General features: G+C 50.7%; 1 protein-coding gene across 2 annotated transcripts; it reads right to left on the bottom strand.

Annotated features, from left to right (window-relative positions):
* Window positions 1-2,447: 2,447 nt before the first annotated feature.
* Window positions 2,448-20,102, bottom strand: CBX6 (chromobox 6). 2 transcript variants are annotated; one of them, XM_027715062.2, is made up of 5 exons: window positions 19,995-20,102; window positions 19,812-19,855; window positions 19,593-19,658; window positions 19,314-19,380; window positions 2,448-11,249 (listed from the first exon to the last, which is right to left on the bottom strand). In XM_027715062.2, the coding sequence occupies exons 1-5, from the start codon at window positions 20,061-20,063 to the stop codon at window positions 10,278-10,280; spliced, it is 1,218 nt and encodes a 405-aa protein (XP_027570863.1). In that variant the 5' UTR covers window positions 20,064-20,102; the 3' UTR covers window positions 2,448-10,277. The 2 variants fall into 2 exon arrangements, with proteins under 2 accessions (XP_027570863.1, XP_027570864.1); XM_027715063.2 differs by having other exon boundaries at window positions 2,448-11,195.
* Between the last annotated feature and the right edge of the window lie 950 nt (window positions 20,103-21,052).

The raw sequence follows: 21,052 nt of genomic DNA, 5'->3' as shown, positions 1-21,052 counted from the left end.
TAGTGGTGGCAGGGGATTGCACCCCCCAGAGTCACCCCCTGCCTGCAGCATGCCCACCCCTGGCAGCAGCCGGGCAGGAGCAGATTCGAAAGGAACCCATGTGAGTGCTGGACCAGCCCACCCTGCCCCAGAGTGTGCAGGTCCGGGGAGAAGGGACAACCTTTGCCTGCATCCCTGTGAAGAAAAGTGCTGTACACCTCTACAAAGCTTTTTGTGTCCCCAGTTGGGGAAAATGTTGCTATGCTGGGGACTTTGCACTGTCCTGGACATCCAAATTTTATTGCCAAAGGCTGCAGGATTATGGTAGCAAGGTTTATACCTCTGTCGGGTGCCACTGTGGTGGGGCGAGTGAGCCCCTCTGCACCAGCCCTGACCCACTCACCCATGCTGGGTATCACAGCAGGGCACGGCTCACTGCTCCTGGGGTCCTGACCTCTCCCTCAGCAGGGACCACAACTTCTTCCTGGAGATAAAAGAGGTGGCAAAAATAGATTTTCACAAGGGGTGATGACTCAGACTGGTGGGTAGCCAGAGCAACCTCCCTGTCCCATGAATAACAATTCAGAGGTGCTGGATGGGCAAGGACACAGTGCTGCTGAAACCCTGCCCTCCAGCAGGTGACAGGCCGGAGGAAGGCAATGCCAGGGTTTGGGGAGCCCTGTTTAGAACGGGATTGGTGACAGAAGCTGGATTTAACAAGAACTCGTGGATTCAGCCCAGAGGGACAGGGAGCGAGCTACTAAAGGATTTTGTTCCATCTAATTAAGTCTGGGGCTGGCAGCTGTTCCCAAGGGGTGGCTGCTCACAGGGCAAGGCAGAACAAGGGGCTGCCCCGCTGTGGCCCCTGTGTGAGAGGGAGATTTAGGATGGACTGCTGGCATGAGGGAAAGGACACCTGCTGCTCTGAGGCTGCCCCCATCCAACCCTCCTTGCAGGAACAAGGCAGCCCCACCCGAGTCAAGAGTGAAATCCTGGCCCATTCAGGATGCTCAGGTCAGCAAAGTGGTGGGTGTGAGGAAAGGGGAGAGCCTTTTCCCACGGGAGGGTAACCTCATGCCTCTGGGGTGAGGGATTCCCTCCCAGGGCCACCCTAATGACATAAAAGGGCTCTTCTGCTGCTGCCACTCCATGGACCCAGCTCCAGTCTCCTTTGACCAAGAGCCTTCAATCCATCTTGCCTGGGGATCTGCAGACTCTGTATAGTATGGAAATCCTGATTTCTCTCATTTCCAGGTCTCTCAGCCCTGCAGATGTGACTCACATCACCTTGCCCTGGTTACATGGCCTGCCTGCACCAGCACATTGGTGCAGGACCTCGTTGGATGTGTCCAGCCAGGCTGGAATCTGCCTCTCCAGCCTTCGTCCTACTCCAGAAAGTATGGGTCAGAGGTGGCTTCCTTGGCTGTTCTCAAATCCAGCCAAAAGCCCACTGGCCTCTGAACAAAACCAGGGGGCAGGGACAAGGGAGGGAGTGCCAGCCTCGTGGGCATTTTGGCACGCGGCAGAGGCAAGGTGAGCCTGGTGTTGTGACATAAATAGCACACCTTGGCTGTGCTTGGCTTTGGTGGGCAGTGTTCCCTGCTCCCAGCCAGCCAAGACACGTCACCACTGGAGAGGGTTCTCCTGTAGCTTTCCAAATCTCAGACACTGCAGAAGTATCTAAAGCAACTCTCCCCCAGGAAGCCCTAGCTCAGCCCTATCTCTTCCATCCAGGGGAGACCAGATCACACCATTCCAAAGGGCAGCCCTGAGGGTATTTGGGTTGGAGCCAGCTGGTGACACCCCACAGCTGAGCCCAAACACTGCCCTTTCCCAGCACCCAGAAGTGCTACCTTCCTGCTCTTCTCTCCCACCTGCCTGAAGAGCATCGCTGCCCAAAGCCTGTCCCATCTCCACCACCAGCACTTCCCCACCTGAAGGTTTGCTGTAGCCTTTTTATGCAGCTGCTGTGGGCTGGAGGCTAATGGAGTGAATGTGGGGCTTCAATTACACACAGGGAGAGTATTTTTCACCATATTTCCTAAATTAGCATGTCATACATTGCGCTTAAGCACACAGTCTGGAGTTTGGAAAAGCCTAAAGCAATTTTTAGCCACCAAGTGCTAGGTTGTACTCGGATCTAATTTCGTTTTTAAAAGAAAAGGATGTGGGACACCCATGGGAGATTCTCCAAAGCATTTTGGAAGCAGGGGTTGCTACAGCTTGGCCTTCGTGAAGTGCTCCCTATTCCCTTAACATTCCAGAATTCTCCTGACTTTTGTCAGAGCTTCTCTGTGTCCAGAAACATCCAAAGACTCAGACCAGGACTGATGCACAGTGCCCAGGAAGGTACCAAGTGTGTTTGTGTTTGACTGCAGAGCTGATCCCTGCTGGCTCAGGGCAGCTGTTTCAGCACCCCTGCTCCCCACTCCACAGGTCACAGCCCACCCAAGGAAACAATAACAGAGTTTGGAATGTAACAATTTATTGGGGTTAATTTTTTGTTTTAATTTTTAACTCCCCATTTCTGGCATTGATACAATATTCAAGAGCAGCAGAAAGAACAAAATGTACAAGAATACAAGAGTAATTAGCACAACCCCCACCCCCAAACCTGGAGCAAACCATTTTCTTGTGGGAAGCACCAAGGGAAGGGGTGATTCAATCACCCCTCCAATGGCTATGCCTCCCACCCATCCGCTCTAGACAGAGTTTAGCCAGCTGGGAACTGGATTAAAAAACAAAACAGAACAAAACAAACACTATATTTAAAATGAAAATTGCAAGACAAAAAAAAATAATATATAGATATACAATTCATCCGTGCACAATCCTTAAATGCATTTTTTCAAAATAAAAAAATTACAAGATACATATTTAGGTTTATCTTAAATTAAAAAAAAAAACACCACCTTCACTTTGTATGCCAAGTGAGGGGAAATGAAGAGAGAAATGGGTTGCACCAGAACTATCAGCACTCTTATGAGTCAGGGCTGACCTTCTCCAAGAGAAAGGACAGGGCTCTGATGCTGCCAAAGCTCAAGCACAGGCAGAATCTGAAGCACCCAAGTACCACAGAACTCAGTGGGGTTACTCGCCTACTCCAAGTTCAGTGTTTGCAGGAATCTGCAGGAGTTGAGCCTAAGCTTGGCACAGGGGAAGGTGAAAGGAAGGAACAGATGAGGCAGGCCCCTGTCCTTCACCACCAGCAGACAACTTTCTATGCAAAAAGAAAACAAACGGGGGAAAAAAAAAAATCCCAAAATAGAGAGTCTCCTCTATTCTTTGGGAGCATACAAGGCTTAATGGCAGAGGAGAGAAGAGGAAGGAGGACAGCACACAAAGTTGATTTGCTTGGGGGAGGCGCAGGCATGACAACTCTTTTCTAAAAAAAGTCATCACAATGATTAATTTTTTGTTCTGTTTGAGAATTTGACCTAAGACTCTGTCCCCCTTTGCAGCTGGAGGCCAGAAGCAGCAGGCTCCTTCCAAGCAGCGGAAGAGCAACCAACCTGAAGAGCAGCTGAGGGGCTGCTCAGGAGCATAAGTGGGCCCCACTAGTCCTATGAGGCCCTGAAGCCCCATCAAGTGTTTTGACCCACCCAACTGCATTCCAGAGGTTTAGTGTGAGCTCTAAGTACTCAGCTGAGCAAGGAATGAAGAACCAAGGCCCTGCAGTGGGAATTAACACTTTGTCTGCATGTCCCAACCATGCCCCTTTCCCTCCCACCAGATACATTTTCTGAGCCACTGCTGAAGGTGGCATCACCCTGACTGCATCTTGCTGCTCTTCTGTCACCTGACTTTTCCCTGTGCCCACAGCATGGTGCTTGCTGTCCCCTTCCCAGCTCTGCTCAGCCCAGGACTGCAGAGGGTATCCCCATTCCTCCATCACAGTGCCATCTACCAGTGCCTGGAGGGAGCCGGCTCAAAGCACAGCACTTACCTGGAGTAGAAAGACCCTCACTCCAAGTACTGTGCTTTTGGGTGGCCCTGGAAACATAATTTCCCACCACAGAGAAGCTGGAAGGGACAGAAGAGCTGCCAGAGACAGCCCACCACCCCAGGAAGGGGAACTGACTATATCTCCCTTCACTCCTGGAAGGAAAAATTTAGAGAAAGGAAGAAAGAAGAACTCAGGGCCCTGCCACATCCTTACAGGTGAGGCAGGTGGAACACAGGGCATCTCAGATGCACCACGCAGAACACACACGAAGCTTCTGGTGCCAAGGCTGACACTGCACAGACAAAGGTGCAAATGCCTCTGACCACACCGGTCTGACAGAGGGCAACGCTGAAATGGGAAAGGAGCAGAGGACGGAAAGGCCAAGGTGAGGACGGAGACAGACTCCAACATCTCCTCCCATCTACACCCCCCAAAAAGAAATCATACACATTGCACTCTGGGGAAGGACATCAAAAATGTAAGTAAAAAAGAAAATAAAGACACTTATTTGCTCAGCCCCGAAGCATTGGTGAAATGAAGATACTTCCTGGAGTTACCTGGGGAAGGAAGCACGGACAGGGAGTGGGGGATTTCTGAAGCAATGCTCAGCACTCCGTCTCTGTGCAAATGCCTCGAGAGTTGGGCTGCCAGCACCCTCAGCAGGATGGCCCCCTCCACCCTCATCCCCTTCTCATGAGGGAGACAGAGACACAGAGCAGTGACACAGCTGAGAGAAAGGCCATGGCAAGCCAAGAAGGAACAGAACCCAGGAGACACCAAATCCCTGACCTCGAACTAACCCTTTACAGCAGACCACCTTCAGAGCGGAAATTAGGAAGGCTGCGCACAGGGGAGAAAGAGGGGAGAGGGAGGTTTCTTTTATATTCATATATTTATATATAAAAAGTAAATAAGGTCCCAGCTCTTGCGTGATTATTGGGCAATTGAAAAATGCAGCAAAAGCAAGCGACATTGGAGTAAAAGGATGCGCCAGGCAAGGAGGAAAAAGTCTTGTCAGAAAGTGGGGAAAGAGGCAAAGGGAAAAATAAGCACTTAGCCAAACACGCACTCCAGGTTTGTTACACCCCCCTGGTAAGAAGGACCTGGCTCCTGAGCAGCCCCACTAATGCCATGACCTGGAATTGGCAAAAGTGTGAGGGACTCAGGAAACCATCCTTCAGCATGGCAACCTCCTTCTGCCAGGAGGTCCCCAGGAAGGTGATCATCTCCAAACACTGGGAGCTGCCAAAGCCTCCTCTACAAAGAGGGGCTGGAGAAGGGAGTGAAATCCCTAGGAAGACTCAGCTCAGAGACAGCTCCTACCTGGTAAAAAGCATAATTGTGGTTTTTTCTTTTTTTTTTTTTTTTTTTTTTTTTTTTTTTTTTTTTTTTTTTTTTTTTTTTTTTTTTTATTTCATAAAATCTCCCTGGGAACTTCAGTAAGGGGAGACCCAGAGAAATGCTCCCTTTCTCTTTTGAAAACAGAAATTAAGCAGAGGCTCACCACAGCTGGGCCTGCTCACCACACTATTTCTGTTTTCCATCCTGAAAGGAGCTTGTATCTCATTAGCTTCACGCCTCCCCAGTCCCACTCTGCTCAGTGAGAAGAGGGCACAAGACAGGAGGCTGCTGCTCCAAGTAAAAAGCTGTGGGAAGCACTGACAGAGCTCAATAGGCAAAGAGAGGAGAAGTTCCCAGAAGCAGCCCAGGCTATGGGAGGCATCAAGACATCTGTCATCCGCCACTGCAAAGCCCAGGGCACCAGAGAAGTCCAGAGAAGAAAAGCTGTCCAAGTGTCTCTGCCTGCCACCTTCTGTTCAGACACCAACATCTGGTAGCTTCCCTCTTCCTCCAGGCACTCCCACACCAGATGAACACCCAGCAGACATCCTGGATGAGGAAGCCAGCACACAAGAGTTCCCTTGCTCTGAAGTAACGTTCTGCCCCGCCAACTTGCAGGAAGCTGAAGCAGAAGGCTGCCCTACTTGAGCAGAGTCCCATCAAGGTGTTCATCTCCCCTCCCCATCCCAAAGACTTCCAACATTTGCTGGCCTCAAGAAGAGGGTACACCTCACTCAGCAACACCTTCAGAGCACACAAGGCAGCTCTCTCATCTACTTCTGAAGATCCAGCCACTGTTGGAGAAGAGACACTGGACTACATACCAATGGGACTCCGTTCTCTGTCCTGATGTGGTGAATCCTATACAGAAAAATGCCACTCCCCACCTGATGCTGGAAGAAGCTAAGAGACCCTACAGAGGGGAGGCATATCTGCTTCCCAGGAAATAAGCCCACCGTGATTAATTCTGCTTGGATACAGGGGACAGAAAAGAGAAGAGACAGCAACTTGGCAGGAAAAGTACATGCCAACCCCAAATCTTAGCAGCTTGCTGTGCATGCAAAGTAAGTCAACTGTTTCCATGTTGATGGCCCGATTCACATTCTGGCAGAACGTGACTGGCCATTTCTGAGGGCTGCTCGGCCAGAAAACCACTTGGAGACTCCACCTTAGCTCACAGGAGAGGTATGGGAGGGAAGGGAAGTCACTCCAACACTTGGGAGGCAAGGACGGGAAAGGTTTGTAGACAGGGTTCCTCCAACATGCAATTTGCCTTTTCAACTCGGAGATCGCTGCTTAGTCCTAGAATGCCTTTCCCTCCAGTTCAAGCAAGCCAAACACCATCCCAGACATACATGCTTCGATACTACAAAATACTCTTTTCCCTAAGGACCATCTAATACCACTACAATTTGTGCAATCACTGCATTTATTATTCATTTTTAAACTCTCTCTCGCTCTCTCCCTGTAGAAATTTTTTTTAAAACTTTTCTTTTTTTATGCAAAACTAATCATTTCACTTTTTCCACTCCATCATAAAATCTCCTCTAAAAACACGACAACGAGAACAAACATGGCACAGACACAGAGAATACTTCCCTGTTTTTGTTGGGTTTTTTTCTAGGGGTTATTGGGAAGGGAAGGGGATACTTTCAAATAAACTCCTCCCTCAATTCCATGCCCTTTTTAAAAGGCATGGATGAATCTTCTTTCCCATCTCCACCATAAGGAGCAAGGGCAAAAATTCAGAAGGAGGAGCATCACCCACGTGAATACGAAGGTAGGGTTAGTCAGCCTCAAGTGTCTTGTCCACCTGAGGGAACTTGAGGTTGCTGCTGCATTCAAGTTAGCAAACCTCTAACTCAAAACAGCACAGGATCCTCATTTCGGATCCAGAGGTTCAGGGTTTGGTTCCCACCTGGTGACCCACCCAGGGAGGGATTTGTCACACAAGCAGGTGAGTTGTGTCTGCAAGCCGGATCATACTCCCTTCTTCTTCCACAGAGGATCTACTGCACAAGTTCTCTGCTGCAACAAGTCCTCTCATTTCCTCACTGCACGAAGAAAGTCCTTGCGGAGCATCCCTACAATGACCCACTGTTTTCCTCTTCACAGACAGTTCCCTTGCTTTGTCACTCTGGAGAAAGGCAAAACCCCTTCAATTAAACAATTCCTGCCCCTTGCCCCCAAAGAACACCATACAAGAGACACTGGGGAAAAGAATTCTGCCAAGCAACACATCTTGGCCAAAACACATCAAGAGTTTCCTATTAAAGTTCCCTTTTATCTCCCACTTAAACGCTTCAATATTTTTTTCAGAACCTTGATACCACGAAACAAAACACATCACCACATACACACCAAACAGTAACTTAACAACCTAAAGTGACTGGCTGGTTTGCATCCACCCCACAAAGCAGCTCCTCTTATCTTGCAGCCACAGATTAGTTCTTGTTCAGAAGGGAGAGGAAAAAGAGAAGAACCTCCGCGCTATTTTCCTAAGAAAGAGCTTTTCCCTATGCCTACAAACTGCTCATCTTTGAAGCTGCAGTCAAATGGATAGGCTATGCTAAAATAAGGGATCCTTGGGTGTGCCAGGCACAGGAAAGATGAAAAAAACCCCAAACAAACAAACAAAAAAAACCAAAAACCAAAACCCCAACCCCCACGAAAAATACAAGCAGGTATTAATACAGACACGCACACAAGTCCAACAAGTTATAGGAAGCCTTAGCTTGGTGAATGGATCAGGGAAGTCTCTTTCTCCCTGCCCCTAGCTTTAGCTGTGAACGAAAGCACATCCCCAAAGAGTCCACTATGCTCTTTAATCAAGGAAAGAAAAAGAAAGAGGTGTACAAAGGGTGGTGCTAACAGCACCTGGAATCCCCCTCGGACTGTCTGCACAGACACCCAACCGCAACTGCTGTAAAATCACCGTGACCCACAGCTTGAAATGCCACCTGCTGTGAGACAAGGTTTGTAGGGAGGACAGCAAAGATTTTATTACACCAACCCAGGCACTGGAGGAAGGGAATAGACAAGCTCTGGGCACAGAAGCCCTAATTAAGGTCAGAAGCCGGTCTATCCTTCTACCATTCTGACGATGTCCCTTGGGCAGACAAATATTACTTCCCTCCCACAAATTGCCTCCCTTCTACCCTCAGATCACTGCAACCACAAAATCGCTACTCCACATGAGAGCACTCCTTGAAGCCAGCAGCTCCTGAGCATCCTTGTGTGAAAGCACCAGAGGGGCCAATTCCAATTGTGTTTACCCACCCAGGGTAGGTCTGTAAGTAAATGAGCCCTGGCATGGGGAATATTTCCACCCTTTTCACCTCTACAGCATTTTATGTGGAAGTGACACCCCTTTGCCCCATCCAGGGACAGGGATGAAAGGGTGAGGTTCTCCCACTGATTGAACAGCACCTCTTTTCCTTGCCCCTACAGGCCGAGTCCTGTGAGAGTAGAGGAAGTAGAGAGCAAAGGAACGGCATCTCACCGCGAAGCTTAGGACCCACACAGAAACAGAGCAAGCCAGAAACGGCAGGTAAAAAAGAGCTTATTTTGGATGTGAACAAAGGTGGTCAGGAAAGAGGGAGCTTGGGCAAAGAACAGCAAGCTGTGGTCTTGCTCCCTCCTACTTGCTAGGGGTGAAGAGAAGGAATTTCTAGATCAGCTCACAGGAGCTTTGGGAAAGAGATCCCAGCACACATGCATATGGTGTGAGAGAGACGGGTATTTCTTATGAGCACCTTTGGTTGACAGTTGTAAGGGCTGTTTCAGATGCTGAAAAGACAAGAGGGGAAACCTCTTCCAGGCCACCCACCACAGGGAGGGGAGAGCAGGAGAAGCAAAAGGAAGCAGGAAGAGCAAATGACCTGCCTTAGCATCCGCCCCTCCCTCCTTTGGAGGGAGCAAGAGGAAGCAAAGAGGGTCGGGGGAAGCTTACGCACAAGGCAGGAGACCAGCCTCACCTGGCTAGGGCAGCATCATGCTGATGGCGTCATCTTCCCCCAGACTGAATGGTGGATGCACAGCCCACTCCCACTTCCACCACAGAAAGGCCAGGGAAGGGCATTTCATGCCCTCTCCCCTGATCAAGTGCAAGTGATGAACATCAGGAGGAAGATCTGGGCCGGAAGCAGACTCCTCTTCTCTTTTCTTCCCTTTCTCCTGCAGAGCTGAGCAAGCTGGAAAATGCAGGAGAAGGGGAGGGACTAGGGCACCTGAAAGCACCCATACAACTGCCAAGGTAGCACCAATAGTCAAAGGAAAGGGGAAGCCAATATGGGGCATACGCTGCATGGGGCACCCCTACCGCCCCAGCTTTGTCTCAAGCACCTTCCAGGCATGACACTTCACCTGCCCTTCTTCCCCTCACTCTGGGGGCATCTGGATCAGCAACTGCCATGAGGACAGTAGAGAAGAGGGCAGATCCAGGCCACAGGCCAAGAGGGGAAAGGATGGCAGGATCGTACTCATGGCAAGGGGGAAACATAGGAATGGAAGAGACTGCATGCACATTGTGGGAGAAGGTTTGGAGGATGTGGGCAAGGGCTCCAATCCTCTTACATCCTTCCCTCAAGGGTCTGGAGCTCCCCTTCAGTTTTGTCAAAGATGGAAGGGTAATGAGGAAGAGCAGCACCTTCCTCACCACCTGCACAGGCACACAGACACATGCTCACCCATCCCTCAGTCCCAAAGGCTCCACCGCCTGTTGGACAACACCACATTCAAGGACAAACAATCACTCCCCAGCCCCACCACAACCCTCCCTGCCTCCTCCCAGCGGCACTAACACCCAGGAACAGGGGGTGCTCCCACACCCCCACTGACACGCTCCAGCCTCCAGGCAAGAGAAGGTGGGCAGGAGGAAAGGAGGAAGGGTGGCAGTGAGGGCAGAGGGACAGCCAAGGGGAGAAGGAGAGAACTAAGGACAGCCATTCACACCACGACTTCTCGCAGGTAGAGCTCCCCCCACGCCCCTCAAGTGGGAGGACCTGGCCGCTCACTTGCTGCCTCCTCCACCACCACCCGCCGCCACCTTCTCAAAATCCTCTGCGTTACAGAACTCCTTGATGGTTACGGTGAGGAGGTTGCTGGTGACATCCGTGACCACCACGTTTGAGCAAGGGGACATCTCAGGACGCCAGTCGCCGGCCTCCTGCTCTGGGTCAGAAGAGGAGAGAGACAAGGAGGGCGTCTGTCCCCCACTGCACCCTCCTGAGGGAGAACGCTTGCTGGTGGCAGCCGACTCGGGTGGGATTGAGAGGTCAAGGACCTCCGACTCACGCCAGTCGGGGATGGCTGGGCTGAGGGTCTCGGGGAGCAGCTTTGGAGGGGAATCATCTGGGTCAGAGGAGGAGTGGGGAGCGGGTGATGGGCAGCCAGAGGAGCTGGAGCTGGGAGCATCATAGGGGGTGGAGCCCATAATGAGCCCACAGGAGGCTGCCTGGGAGCCTTCTGCCTCCCCCTTGCCCTCCAAAGAGGGGGTAGGTGCAGCAGACGGCTTATTGTAGAGGGAGAAGGTGCCAAACTTCATGTGGCGGATCTGGGTGCGGAGGACGCTCTCGCTGAACTTTTTGCTCTTGCCAATGACACGGTTTCGGGACGGAATCTTGGGCCGAGCCAGGCCCCCGGTCCCATTGGCTGGCTTCCCACCTTTGTCAATGACTTTGAGGTTGAGGATGATGCGGCTGCGTTTGGGCTCGCGGGGTTTCACCTTACGGTTGATGATGCGGACGGTCTCCGAGAAGGGGGAGACGGGAGGACGAATGCCAGCCCCACCACCCACGCTCCCGCTGTTCTGGGGATCTGGACGGGGCAGGGGGCGCCGGGACATGCGGTGGCATCGCCGGATGTCTTTCTTGAGCCGGTGCACCGCGGCACTGGAGTGGAGCTTGGGAGAGGAGGTACTAGAACCAGGCTTGACAGAAAAGTGTACATCCCCAATGTGGAGGGCCTCCGCTTGGGCCCGAGCCTGCAGTGGTGGGGAGAAAGAAAACAAACAGGGTCAGAGAGGCAGCCTAGGTGCAGCCAAATCTCAAACCAGGCATTGCTTACCTGAGGCCAAGCACTCACCAGCAATGCTATGTCACATTTATATCCAACATTAATGATAAGCATGGGTACACACCTACAGGCTACTGATAGCTACGGCACAGCCCTCAGATAGGCATGAGGCACTGTCTGTATCCTTTTCAGGCAGCTAATGTCTCCCTAAACTGTGCTCCTGTTGACACGTGCTTTCCCCAGGGAGAAACTGCCAATTCCCCAGGCATGTTTCATGGTTACAGTCAGTGGTCTCCAGGGCCCCCCAGTTCATCACCAGCAAACATACACAACCCTCCACTGTCAGACAAACAAGCCAGCATCCTCCTAGAAACTGGGGCTGTTAGTGCTGAGTTAGCACTCAAAATTACATACTAGTCCCAAGACTGGGGATTGTATCTTGTACAACATGAGTACTGGAGAGGAAGAGTAATGCGCTCAGTTTCCTCTTCTCCTCCCACAGCCAGAATCATCTCTGGAAAGCATGGTACAAGGGGGTCTTGAGGAACAAAGATGGAGGCATGTGAGAGTGGTCTGATGGAGGTGTCTTAGCTAAACACAAGAAATGCGGAGATCTGAAGCTCATTTCTAATTAGGGCCACAAGCAAGTCATTCATCCTTACTGTGCTGTCGAGCAAGGTCCAGTGTTTAAAGCCAGAGATTAGGCCAGCTGGAATTCAAGTCAAGTTTTAACTGCATCTCCAAAGAAGAGATCATCTTGTCCCTTTAAACACCACACTTGTTTAAAACCTAGTACTGAATCAGAGCAGGAACAGCACCAGTTCAGCTGTGCTGTGCCAGCTCTCCCCAAGAGCCAGGCCAGGGGAACAAGACTTTTAAGCTCTTCTGGTGCTTGGAGATAGTTCCAAAACCTGCCCTGGTTCATGTACCAGAGACAGGAACATTTTCTGGCAGCAGGAACAACAGTTTCATTGGTAAGCTGGTGCTGTATGACCTGAAGACCCTGTGGGCATGGAAACCCAGAGTGCATTCTTACATCACACCCCACCAGAGCACTGTTGCTTTTAGAGCTCAGCCTCCCACCTGCCCCCTGCTAGTGGCCCAAATCAACCTGCTTCCATATTCCCTCTCAGCAGTGGTGATAGGTAGAAGTCACAAAGGCCTGGAGGGGACAGGAGAGCCCCCCTGCGATTTCCCATCCAGTGAGCAGCTTCCCCCACCTCGTGGGCACAGCAAGAACTGCAGTGCTGGAAGACGACAGCTGCTTTTCCTCCCTAACTTTTCCATCCCGTTGCCCCTTGCACACGCCAAGATCGGGATGGCTTCTTGCCAGCTAAGAGCTTAGCACTCAACCCCATCTCCTTTGTCACCCTGCAGGCTGTGCCTCCTACCAGAGAAACGCCCAGGGAAAAAAATGTGTGTGTAAAGGCCGGGATCTAACAGATCTAAGCGAGGGGCCCAGCCAGCCGCTGCACAAAAAGCTCAAAGCCCTGGCCCCACAGCTCAGAGCTTTGCTGTTACCCAGTGCCCCTCTTCTCCCACCAAGATCCCTATGGGAACCGCAGAAGATCCCAAACTAGCTGAGAACGGAGACGTGAAGACATTTTGTTCCTCTCTGGCTAACGCTGGACGATCATGGCCTTCAGTACTACCTTGTATCCTGGTTTTAAAACAGCTGCAAAAATGAAGCCTCCTTGAGCTGTACATGAAAACACAGACTGAAGGCTCACCCAGACCAGGAACTCTGCGTTAGCCGACTGACAAAGAAATAGGGACAAGATGACACAACTGCCAAGGCAGGCACAGACACTCTCCACATTAAGAAACAGGGCTGTTTCCACCTAGCTAGAGGGAAGTGTTCCCAGCACACACAAACCCAAACACATCCTGCCGTAGCAGGAAGAATCCCAGTGTCCAGCTAGTTTCTCTTTGTTCAGCCTTGCACATTGCTCCGTGGCCCAAACTGTTGAGAAAATAATTAGACACAGTTCCTGTTGCAGGCATCCTACAGGCTGGAGCCCAGCAGCAGCAGCAGATGAACTCCCAAGGCCACGCACCAACTCTCCCCATCCCATCTCATCAATACATAACTTGGAGACACCGCAGATTCTGTCAGGAGGTCACAGGCACAGGCTGTGCTTGCTCCCTCTCCTCACACGTCCCTCTGAAGCAGATGGCAGACACAAGGACAAGCTACAGTTTGCTTTCTGACATTACATATCAGCATAGCCTGAATTAACAAATTTATTCTTCTTTTCCCTCCCCTTCCCCATCACAGCTAGCCCTTCTAGCATTGCTGCTCTTGTGCTTTGGGCTTCTCACCAATTTACCACTGCTCAGCCAAGAGCAAAGTGCAACACAAACGCAGGACAGGAAAGCCAGGCAGAGGGTGCAGACAGATGCACTAGTGAAAATCCTTCATCTACAGCTTCAGCAGATAGACACAGGTATCCTTCAGGGCCTCTCCTGCTGCCAACACTGCACATCTTTCAGATTAATTCCATACCCTGTAATCATGCCTTGGAGTGAGTTCTGCCCCCTCTGTGCCATTCTGCTCCAAGTCAAATCTAATTGCCACCTTCCATCAGTACCACCATCCATTACCCATGGGAAAGAAGGCAGCTTCTCACAGGGGTGGGGGAAGCAGTCACAAACACCCTCAGTTTCCTTGGACACCCCAAAATTCTTCAGCAAAGCTTCCCATCAATCACATTAAATGAAGTGATGATGCTGGGATGGTCACAGCCTGGCCACTTCCACAGTCGTGCTGATTTTACTTTCTCTGCCTGTGCACATTAATCAGCTCTTGTCCTGTTTTGACAGAGACCTGTCTTGGTTTTGCGCTTGCACAGCAGCTAGTGCAGAGCCCTGGTGCAGGGCTGGGACTTCTCCAGAGTGCCAGAACCACTAGGTCTCCTTAACTTGCTATGTGTCTGCATTTCCAGTTACTTCTGGGGCACTTCCTCAAGGCTGAAGCTGCTTCTAACTCGTGTTTCAGCTGCCTGCGTTTATTAAATTCCAGTTTCAGTAGTCTCCAGGTAGGCTGTAAGCAGCATCAATACCTTTGGCCAGATAATATTGAGAGAGGATAAGTTGGGACCCAACAGTCCTCCCCTGGTGCTACACTACTATCCCCAGCGACAAGCTTCAATGCAAGTTCCAAAGAGCAAGATGCAAATATTCAGCTTACCTTGAGATTGTTTTTCCAGGTAAGGTTTCAAGAAAAATAGTATCAGATGCGTTATCTAAGACCAACCCCCAGAGCCCTCTCACTTGTGAAGCACAGGATCAGGTTTATTCAGACATCAACTATGCAAACTCATCCCTTCACTGCAGAGGACAGCACATTTTCTGGGCTCTCCTTCCCCTGCTTCCAACTTTACATTAAGTAACTTGCTACCTCAGATTTGGAGAAGATTCAGCATTCAGTTTTATCTGTTGGAAGCGCACTACTCCCTGCTACGGATCCATTTCTCGATCACACTCACAAGCCACATGAGCATAAGGTCTTTGAAAAAACAAACCCATTCAATCCTTTCAGCTGTGTCACCACAGTTTTCTACTTTGCTCACAAGTCTTCCAAATGGAAGCTAGGTCTCTGGGTTTTGCTGTTTTCACCCGCAGGATGTGCTCACCGCTGAAGAGGTACTCAGCATGTATACAAAGTAATTCACTTTCTGCTTACAGCTCAGCCTACATCAGGATGCAGCTTCTGGAGGCTTGCTGCAGTGCTCCGTCACGAGAGCAAGCCAATTGCTAGGATTGCTTCCCTTCCCCCTCTTCCCTTCTGGGATACGTATCACCTTTATTTATCTTGTACAGCTCTCCCTCATTGCCCCTGGGAACTAGTGTATCTCCCCCATTCCCTACTGTTTCTGAATAAATGTCCCTTGAGGCCCAGAAAGCATATTTGTTCATTTATTCCCTTAACACACTGAGACACACAAGCACATACACGGACGTGTGCTTAGAAAGGCCTCTCTTACCTGATTTGTATCAAATCTCTCCAATTTGGAAGAAGAAAAAAAACAAACCAAAACAAAGATCTTGTAAGGCAAAATGGATTTCTAGTTAATTATTTCAAAATCAAGCCAATTCCAGTAGTGCTGCTGCACCATAGCAGCACAATTCTCTCATAAATTACTGGGTCTGCTTTGTCTTTTATTCTCCACCTGCATTCCCACAGTCCTTGCTCCAAACAGCATTCGCAAGAGCTCTTCTTTCCCCTTTTTGGCTGCCATTCTGCCTTTTTATCACCCTCTTTCTTCTGCAGTCTTCCAAGTGACAAGGCAAAAGCAAGCCAGTTCATAGCACAGTTCTCCCAAGCAACACTGCCATAAACTAAAGTTTCCCTCTGGATGGGGAACAAAATGCTACAAAGGGGAATGGTTTGTTTTCAAACCGCTCGCGGATAATTTACGAACAGGGAGGAGATCAAAAGAAACCCAATTCCAACTTCAGAGTTCAAGAAAGGGCAAAGTGACAGAGCACCACGCTGCTCAGCCCCTTCTTCCCCCACTCTCCCACTAAGAATCTCCTTTATTCTGTTCTCCCTTACTTCTTCCTTCCCATTAACCTTCTCCACCCTTGTCCCCTTAGTATTTATGGCCAGCCCAACTAAGGGTCTTTGCCAGCCACCCACTGAGCTTGCAGATCAGGCTCTGTCTCCGAACAGCACTTGCTCGACTTTATTAGATGAGTTGGTGAGTTTTGCATTCTGCACAGCAGAGTGCCTAGGGAAAAGCAAAATAAAAAGAGCAAATCGAGCAGGAGAAGAAGAGGAGGAAGATCACTCCAGCATGTGCTGTATCTCTTTCTAACCTCACACCAGCTTCCACTCTGACCCGCAGCCTAAGGGCCTGTCCTCAAGGATGACTTCTGCCAGACACCTAAGTAGTAAGGTAAGAGCCTTACGTACAGTGCTGCCTGTTTCAGACCAAGGACTCGACTTCCCACCGCTCAGCACAAGGCTGCAGCATACCAGCAGCCTCCCAAGAATTACAACCTCCCGCCAAGCCTGATCTCAGCTGTGGGAAAGTTTGCCCCTAGTATGCAGAGGATAAAGACCCACTTCCTGCCCAAAACTCTGCAGTTCAAGTTTGCAGGGGTTGCTTTCAACATTGGCCATCTTGACAGTGATCTTACAAAATCTGGACTGTAATTTGCCTCTGTAGTCTGATCGAAAGGGCAAGTGTTAGAAACAGGAGCCTGGCTTACAAAGGCAGCAGGTGGCCAAAGATGCAGCTTTTCAAAGCTTTTCCAAAGGCGCAGGCCACTAACCTGCTGGAATGCTTTCTGCAAATCCCTCTGGGTGCCTATCTGCAACTTTTGAGAACTAATCCCAGGATAAACCCAGCCTCAACTGCAAGCTAAAACACCCACACAACCCAAGGGACTGAGCGGCATTTCAGGGCACTTATTTTGATGCCATCCCAGAGACTCAGAAGCCTAAGTTTAAGCACTGATACACATGAAAAATCCTAGCAAGCCACCAAGTTCAGGGCAGATTAGTCTACCAAAGCGGTCCTAGGCCAGACTTCTGCTTAAAAATCATTGCAACCAGATCTAATCTGTTCAGTTAACAGATCAAAAAGAATATTGTTCTAACTGCCAACTCCAAATACTCCCTCTGGGATACAAGAATCAAATTTCTTCCCTCGCTTCCGAAATTCTCACTGGCGAGAGATTCTGCAGCTGAAAGAACTGAAAACACTGTTAGCGATGCGTGAGGCAGTCCCACTCCTCCCATACCAGCACCGGTGCTGCGGGGCTGGCAGAGGTCAAACGTGCATCTTCAGTGGGTCAGAAGGACTGACGAGGGATGCAAACCATCACAGTGTCTCTGTCACAATTCTACCCACAGCTGTGTTGATTGTGGTTTGCCTGAATGGAGCGCAAACAAGTTCAGATAGGGCCAGCTGAGATAGAGTTACTTCTTGCTGCCTGGCCTGGGGTGTTATTTTTAGGGTAGGATCCGAAGTCACAGAGGAAGAGCAAGTCAGAGCATTAACAGTTCCGCCAGCTCTGTTTCCCAGAGGTGCAAACCAAGTGGCAGTGGAAGCGCTCTGCCCTGCCAGCCTCTCCCACGACGTGGCACCAGCCTTCATGAGAGTTAATCTTGCTCCCCCATCACGATCCACCTTCTACAAAATAGTGAGACAGCTCCACAAACCTACAGGTTTTCATTACTGTTTGAGGAGCTGGCAGAAGGAAGATGTGCCACAGAAACGTGTCACCAACGTGATTCAAAGGATACTGTTGAATAATTCAGGTTCCGAGTTTAGGGGGGTTTTAAAGAGCAAGGGGAGAAGAGAAGCAATGAGTGGGTTTTGCATTTGGGGGTTGGTTTTGGTTTTTTAGATGAGTGAAAATGATTGATTTTTTTTTAAAATGAGTAATATGGCAATGGATTTTGCCATATCACATTTGGAATCAAAAATAAAAGAAACTGATTACACATAGCATAATCATTTCTCTACAGGTCTGAACAGTGTCAGGTCTTACAAATATCAGTATTTTTTAATTCAGGCAGAGAACTATTTTAAACTGGTGGTTTCCCTTTAAGTGTTCCTCTGCATTGTTGGAAATCTAAACACAAGGGTTACATTTAATGCATGACTGCCAGAAAGAGAAAAGCCAACTAGTCTGGTTTCCCTGAATATAGCATAAGAGCTAGTACGTATCAGATATGTTTGTAATTCTCAGTCTGCAGACACAGAACACTGTTAGCAGAAAAACAGGCAATGAGGGAGGACAGTTCCATCAGCAGGACTTTCCGAGGACTACCACAGTCTCATGGGTTTTATGAAGAGCATCAGAATATGCCTGTTCCTGCATTTCTTCCGTGTGCTTCATTATATCCTCTCAAAGCAAAGAAGAGGTGACACCCTACCCCTCTCACTCCTCTTTCCAGTGCTCATGCAGTTAAAAGCGCTGCGCTGACTTGAGTAAAGCTCCTACTGCTGCCAGGCAAAGGAAAGTATTAACCTGTTTCACAGATGGGGAAACACACACAAAGGCTAAATGAGTTGCCCAAAGCCACAGAATGACTTGGTGATAGCGATGCCTTACCACAGGGTCCGCACCGGCTGTTCCAGGGCTTTATAGCAGAATGAAACCAGGGAAGCTGTGGACTTGCTCATCTGTCTGAACTATACAAGGCTGTGTTCCTTCTATGCTCATTTGAAGTCTGAGATTGTGACAGTTGGAGAGGAAAAGGGGGGAACAGAGGAGTAGAGCAAGGTGCTTTGTCTGTAAACTAATAAATACACAAAGCTCGCATAGCAGTCACACAGCTACTGGTGCTTTTAAGAAGAGAAAGTAAAAAATACAGGGAGGGCCTGCACTAGGGACTATCTTCCTTGCTCCTCGTTGCAAGGGAGCAGAGATGCTATGACAACATCTTCTTGCAGAGATGTTAAGTCTATAAGAGGAGAACTGGAAACTTCAGCTGCCATCCTATGCAGAGGTAAAACCCTCCACCTCCTCCTCCTCACCCACCCCCCTCTGCCCTCCTCAAATGCAAAACAAGCCTGCAGTTTATAGATCAAAACATGAACCCTTCATGAAACTCCTATGGAGCACCTACATCCTGAAACACAATCAGAGGAGTACAAGTGGCAGCGGGATTCCCGCCTCAGCTGCCTGACCGCTCAGCGTGCTGCTAAGTTGCAGAGCATGGGCTGGATGGAACAGGCTGCTGAAGGAACAGGGAGCAGGGCTGGCTAGCTCTCCACTGCGGCAGCAGAAGGCCGTGAGAGAAAGAGGATATTGGAAAAAGAGATTGCAGCCTCACCATGCACATCTGCGTGTGCCGATCGTCCTGCTGAGGCACCCGTCGCACGCACACTCGCTCTCCCGTCACACGCTTCTGTGCCTCTGCCCACCCTCCCCCTTTCCTGTCGGTTTTCCCCGCGCTCCCAGAGCCAGGCATCAGGCACAAGTCACTTGAAAGTCCAGTCCTTCCAAGGGCACGCACCGGAAAGGTTTGAGAGACATTTGGCTAGGCCCAAGTTATTTAAATAAGAGTTACCTTCAGCAGAAAAGTTTTAGGTTTAGGTCCTCTCTTCTTGGGCCCGTACAGCTCACGCTCTCGTTCCCTTTAGGGAGTCAAATTTGTCAAGAAGTTAAAACTTTTCCCAAAGGAGAAACAGAAGTATACAAGTTTGATTAAAAAAAAGAAAAAAGAAAAAGAAAAAAAAAAAGATAAAAAAGAAACAAGGAGAGCCTGGACACTCTTTCCCGCTCGCCCACCCAAAGCCAAACCTGCTGCTGCAGCCCCCCCAGCCTGGGGTGGGGGATGAGCACTCACTTCTGCTCGAAGGCGGCGATGAGGCGGGAGTCCAGGATGTTCTCCTCGGGTTCCCAGGTGCTGTACCTGCCGGGGCGGGAGCAGCGGGGAGGACAAGCGAAGGAGTTAGCGCCCAAATCCCTCCGGAGCTGTACACAGGGACACCCTCCCCCCCGCCCCCATCACATTCTGCCCCAGCCAATGCCCCCCGCCCCCGTAGCCCGGGCGGGATGCACTCACTTGATGGCCCAGCCTTTCCATTTCACCAGGTACTCGATGCGCCCCTGCAACACACGGGGGAGAAAATGGGGGGGGAGGGGGGGAGATGTTGAGGCGGGGGGCCGGCGGTCGGGCCAGCGGAGCGGCCCAGCAGCGAGGAGCGGGGCAGGGGGTCCCGTGGCCCCACTCGGGGCGGCCCCTCACCTTTCGGATGCGGCGCTTGATGATGGACTCGGCGGCGAAGACGCGCTCCCCCACTGCAGACAGCTCCATCTTGCTGCTCCCCCTCAGCGGCGGCGGCGCCCACAGCCCATAATAATCCCGCCCGCCCGCGCGCGCCGCCCCGCCCCCTGCCCGCCGGCCCCGCCCTCCTCGTGCCGCCGCCGCTGGCTCGCGCACGCCCGCGCGCCCCCTCCCGCCGCGGCCGCGCGTGACCCCCCCAACTGCCCGCGGTGAAAGGCCCTTAAAGGGGCCGCGCCCCCGGACCCGCGGGACGGCGGCGCAGCGGGGAAGGGAACGGAGGAGTGGGGAGCGAATCCCGCCCGGGCAGACCCCCAGCGTGGCGGCGGCGTTGCCCCTTCCCGCCCGAACGGGGCCTTTTTTTCACTTAAAACAATGGCGGCAGCCGCCTCTCCTCCCGCTGCAGATGCACCGTCACCCCCCTCTCGCCAGCGGGGAAGCAGACAGCCCCAAGGCACCTACCAATGGCAAAAATCAGCAATAAAGGCGCTTAAATCCTTGTTATCTTTATTTCTTTTCTCTGTTTGGCCGGCGTGCATGTGTGCCAGCACAAGGTACAGGTTTTGTGCCAGTATAAGGTCCGGTTTTTGAGCCAGTATAAGGTACTGCAAGGTAAATGGGCCAAGCATGCTACATAAAACTGTAAAAAGCCCGGAAAAATGTTAAGTCACTTAGAGGAATTTCCTGCCCTGACTGTTTCTGCAAAACCCTAATTAATTTGCAGTGTGCTTTACACTCTCTTGCAGGTGCTATAAAGACAATGAAACAAAAAACTCAGTCAAAAATCATTCTCTGGGACTCAAAATGGAAGCTTACAGCCCTGCAGCTGTTGTCATGTGGAGCTCAGGGTCCTCCCTTACCTGGAGGTACCACCTGGCACAGCTTGTTCTCCTGCTTTAATTCTCACCTGTTTTTTGGGTGAAGAGAGGGTGCATTTCAGACACCCTCTGGAAAAAGTGGGACCTGTGATGAGGGCCATAGGCAACGGCCAACTTGCTTTTGCTGCTCTTTTTCAACCCACC

The sequence above is a fragment of the Pipra filicauda genome, unplaced genomic scaffold (assembly GCF_003945595.2).
Source record: "Pipra filicauda isolate LSUMZ 115617 unplaced genomic scaffold, ASM394559v2 scaffold384_size681814_pilon, whole genome shotgun sequence".
Classification (NCBI taxonomy): domain Eukaryota; kingdom Metazoa; phylum Chordata; class Aves; order Passeriformes; family Pipridae; genus Pipra; species Pipra filicauda.
Note: the sequence above shows the minus strand (reverse complement) of the source record. Positions and strands in the feature narration are given on the sequence as shown.

What these genes read in the sequence shown, in the direction of transcription:
- CBX6 (XM_027715062.2), bottom strand. Translation starts at nt 20,063, where the DNA reads ATGGAGCTGTCTGCAGTGGGGGAGCGCGTCTTCGCCGCCGAGTCCATC. An exon ending in TGGAAAGGCTGGGCCATCAA is followed by an intron (nt 19,659 to 19,811) that starts GTGAGTGCATCC and finishes CCGCCCCGGCAG; the next exon opens with GTACAGCACCTGGGAACCCG. An exon ending in ATCGCCGCCTTCGAGCAGAA is followed by an intron (nt 19,381 to 19,592) that starts GTGAGTGCTCAT and finishes GACTCCCTAAAG; the next exon opens with GGAACGAGAGCGTGAGCTGT.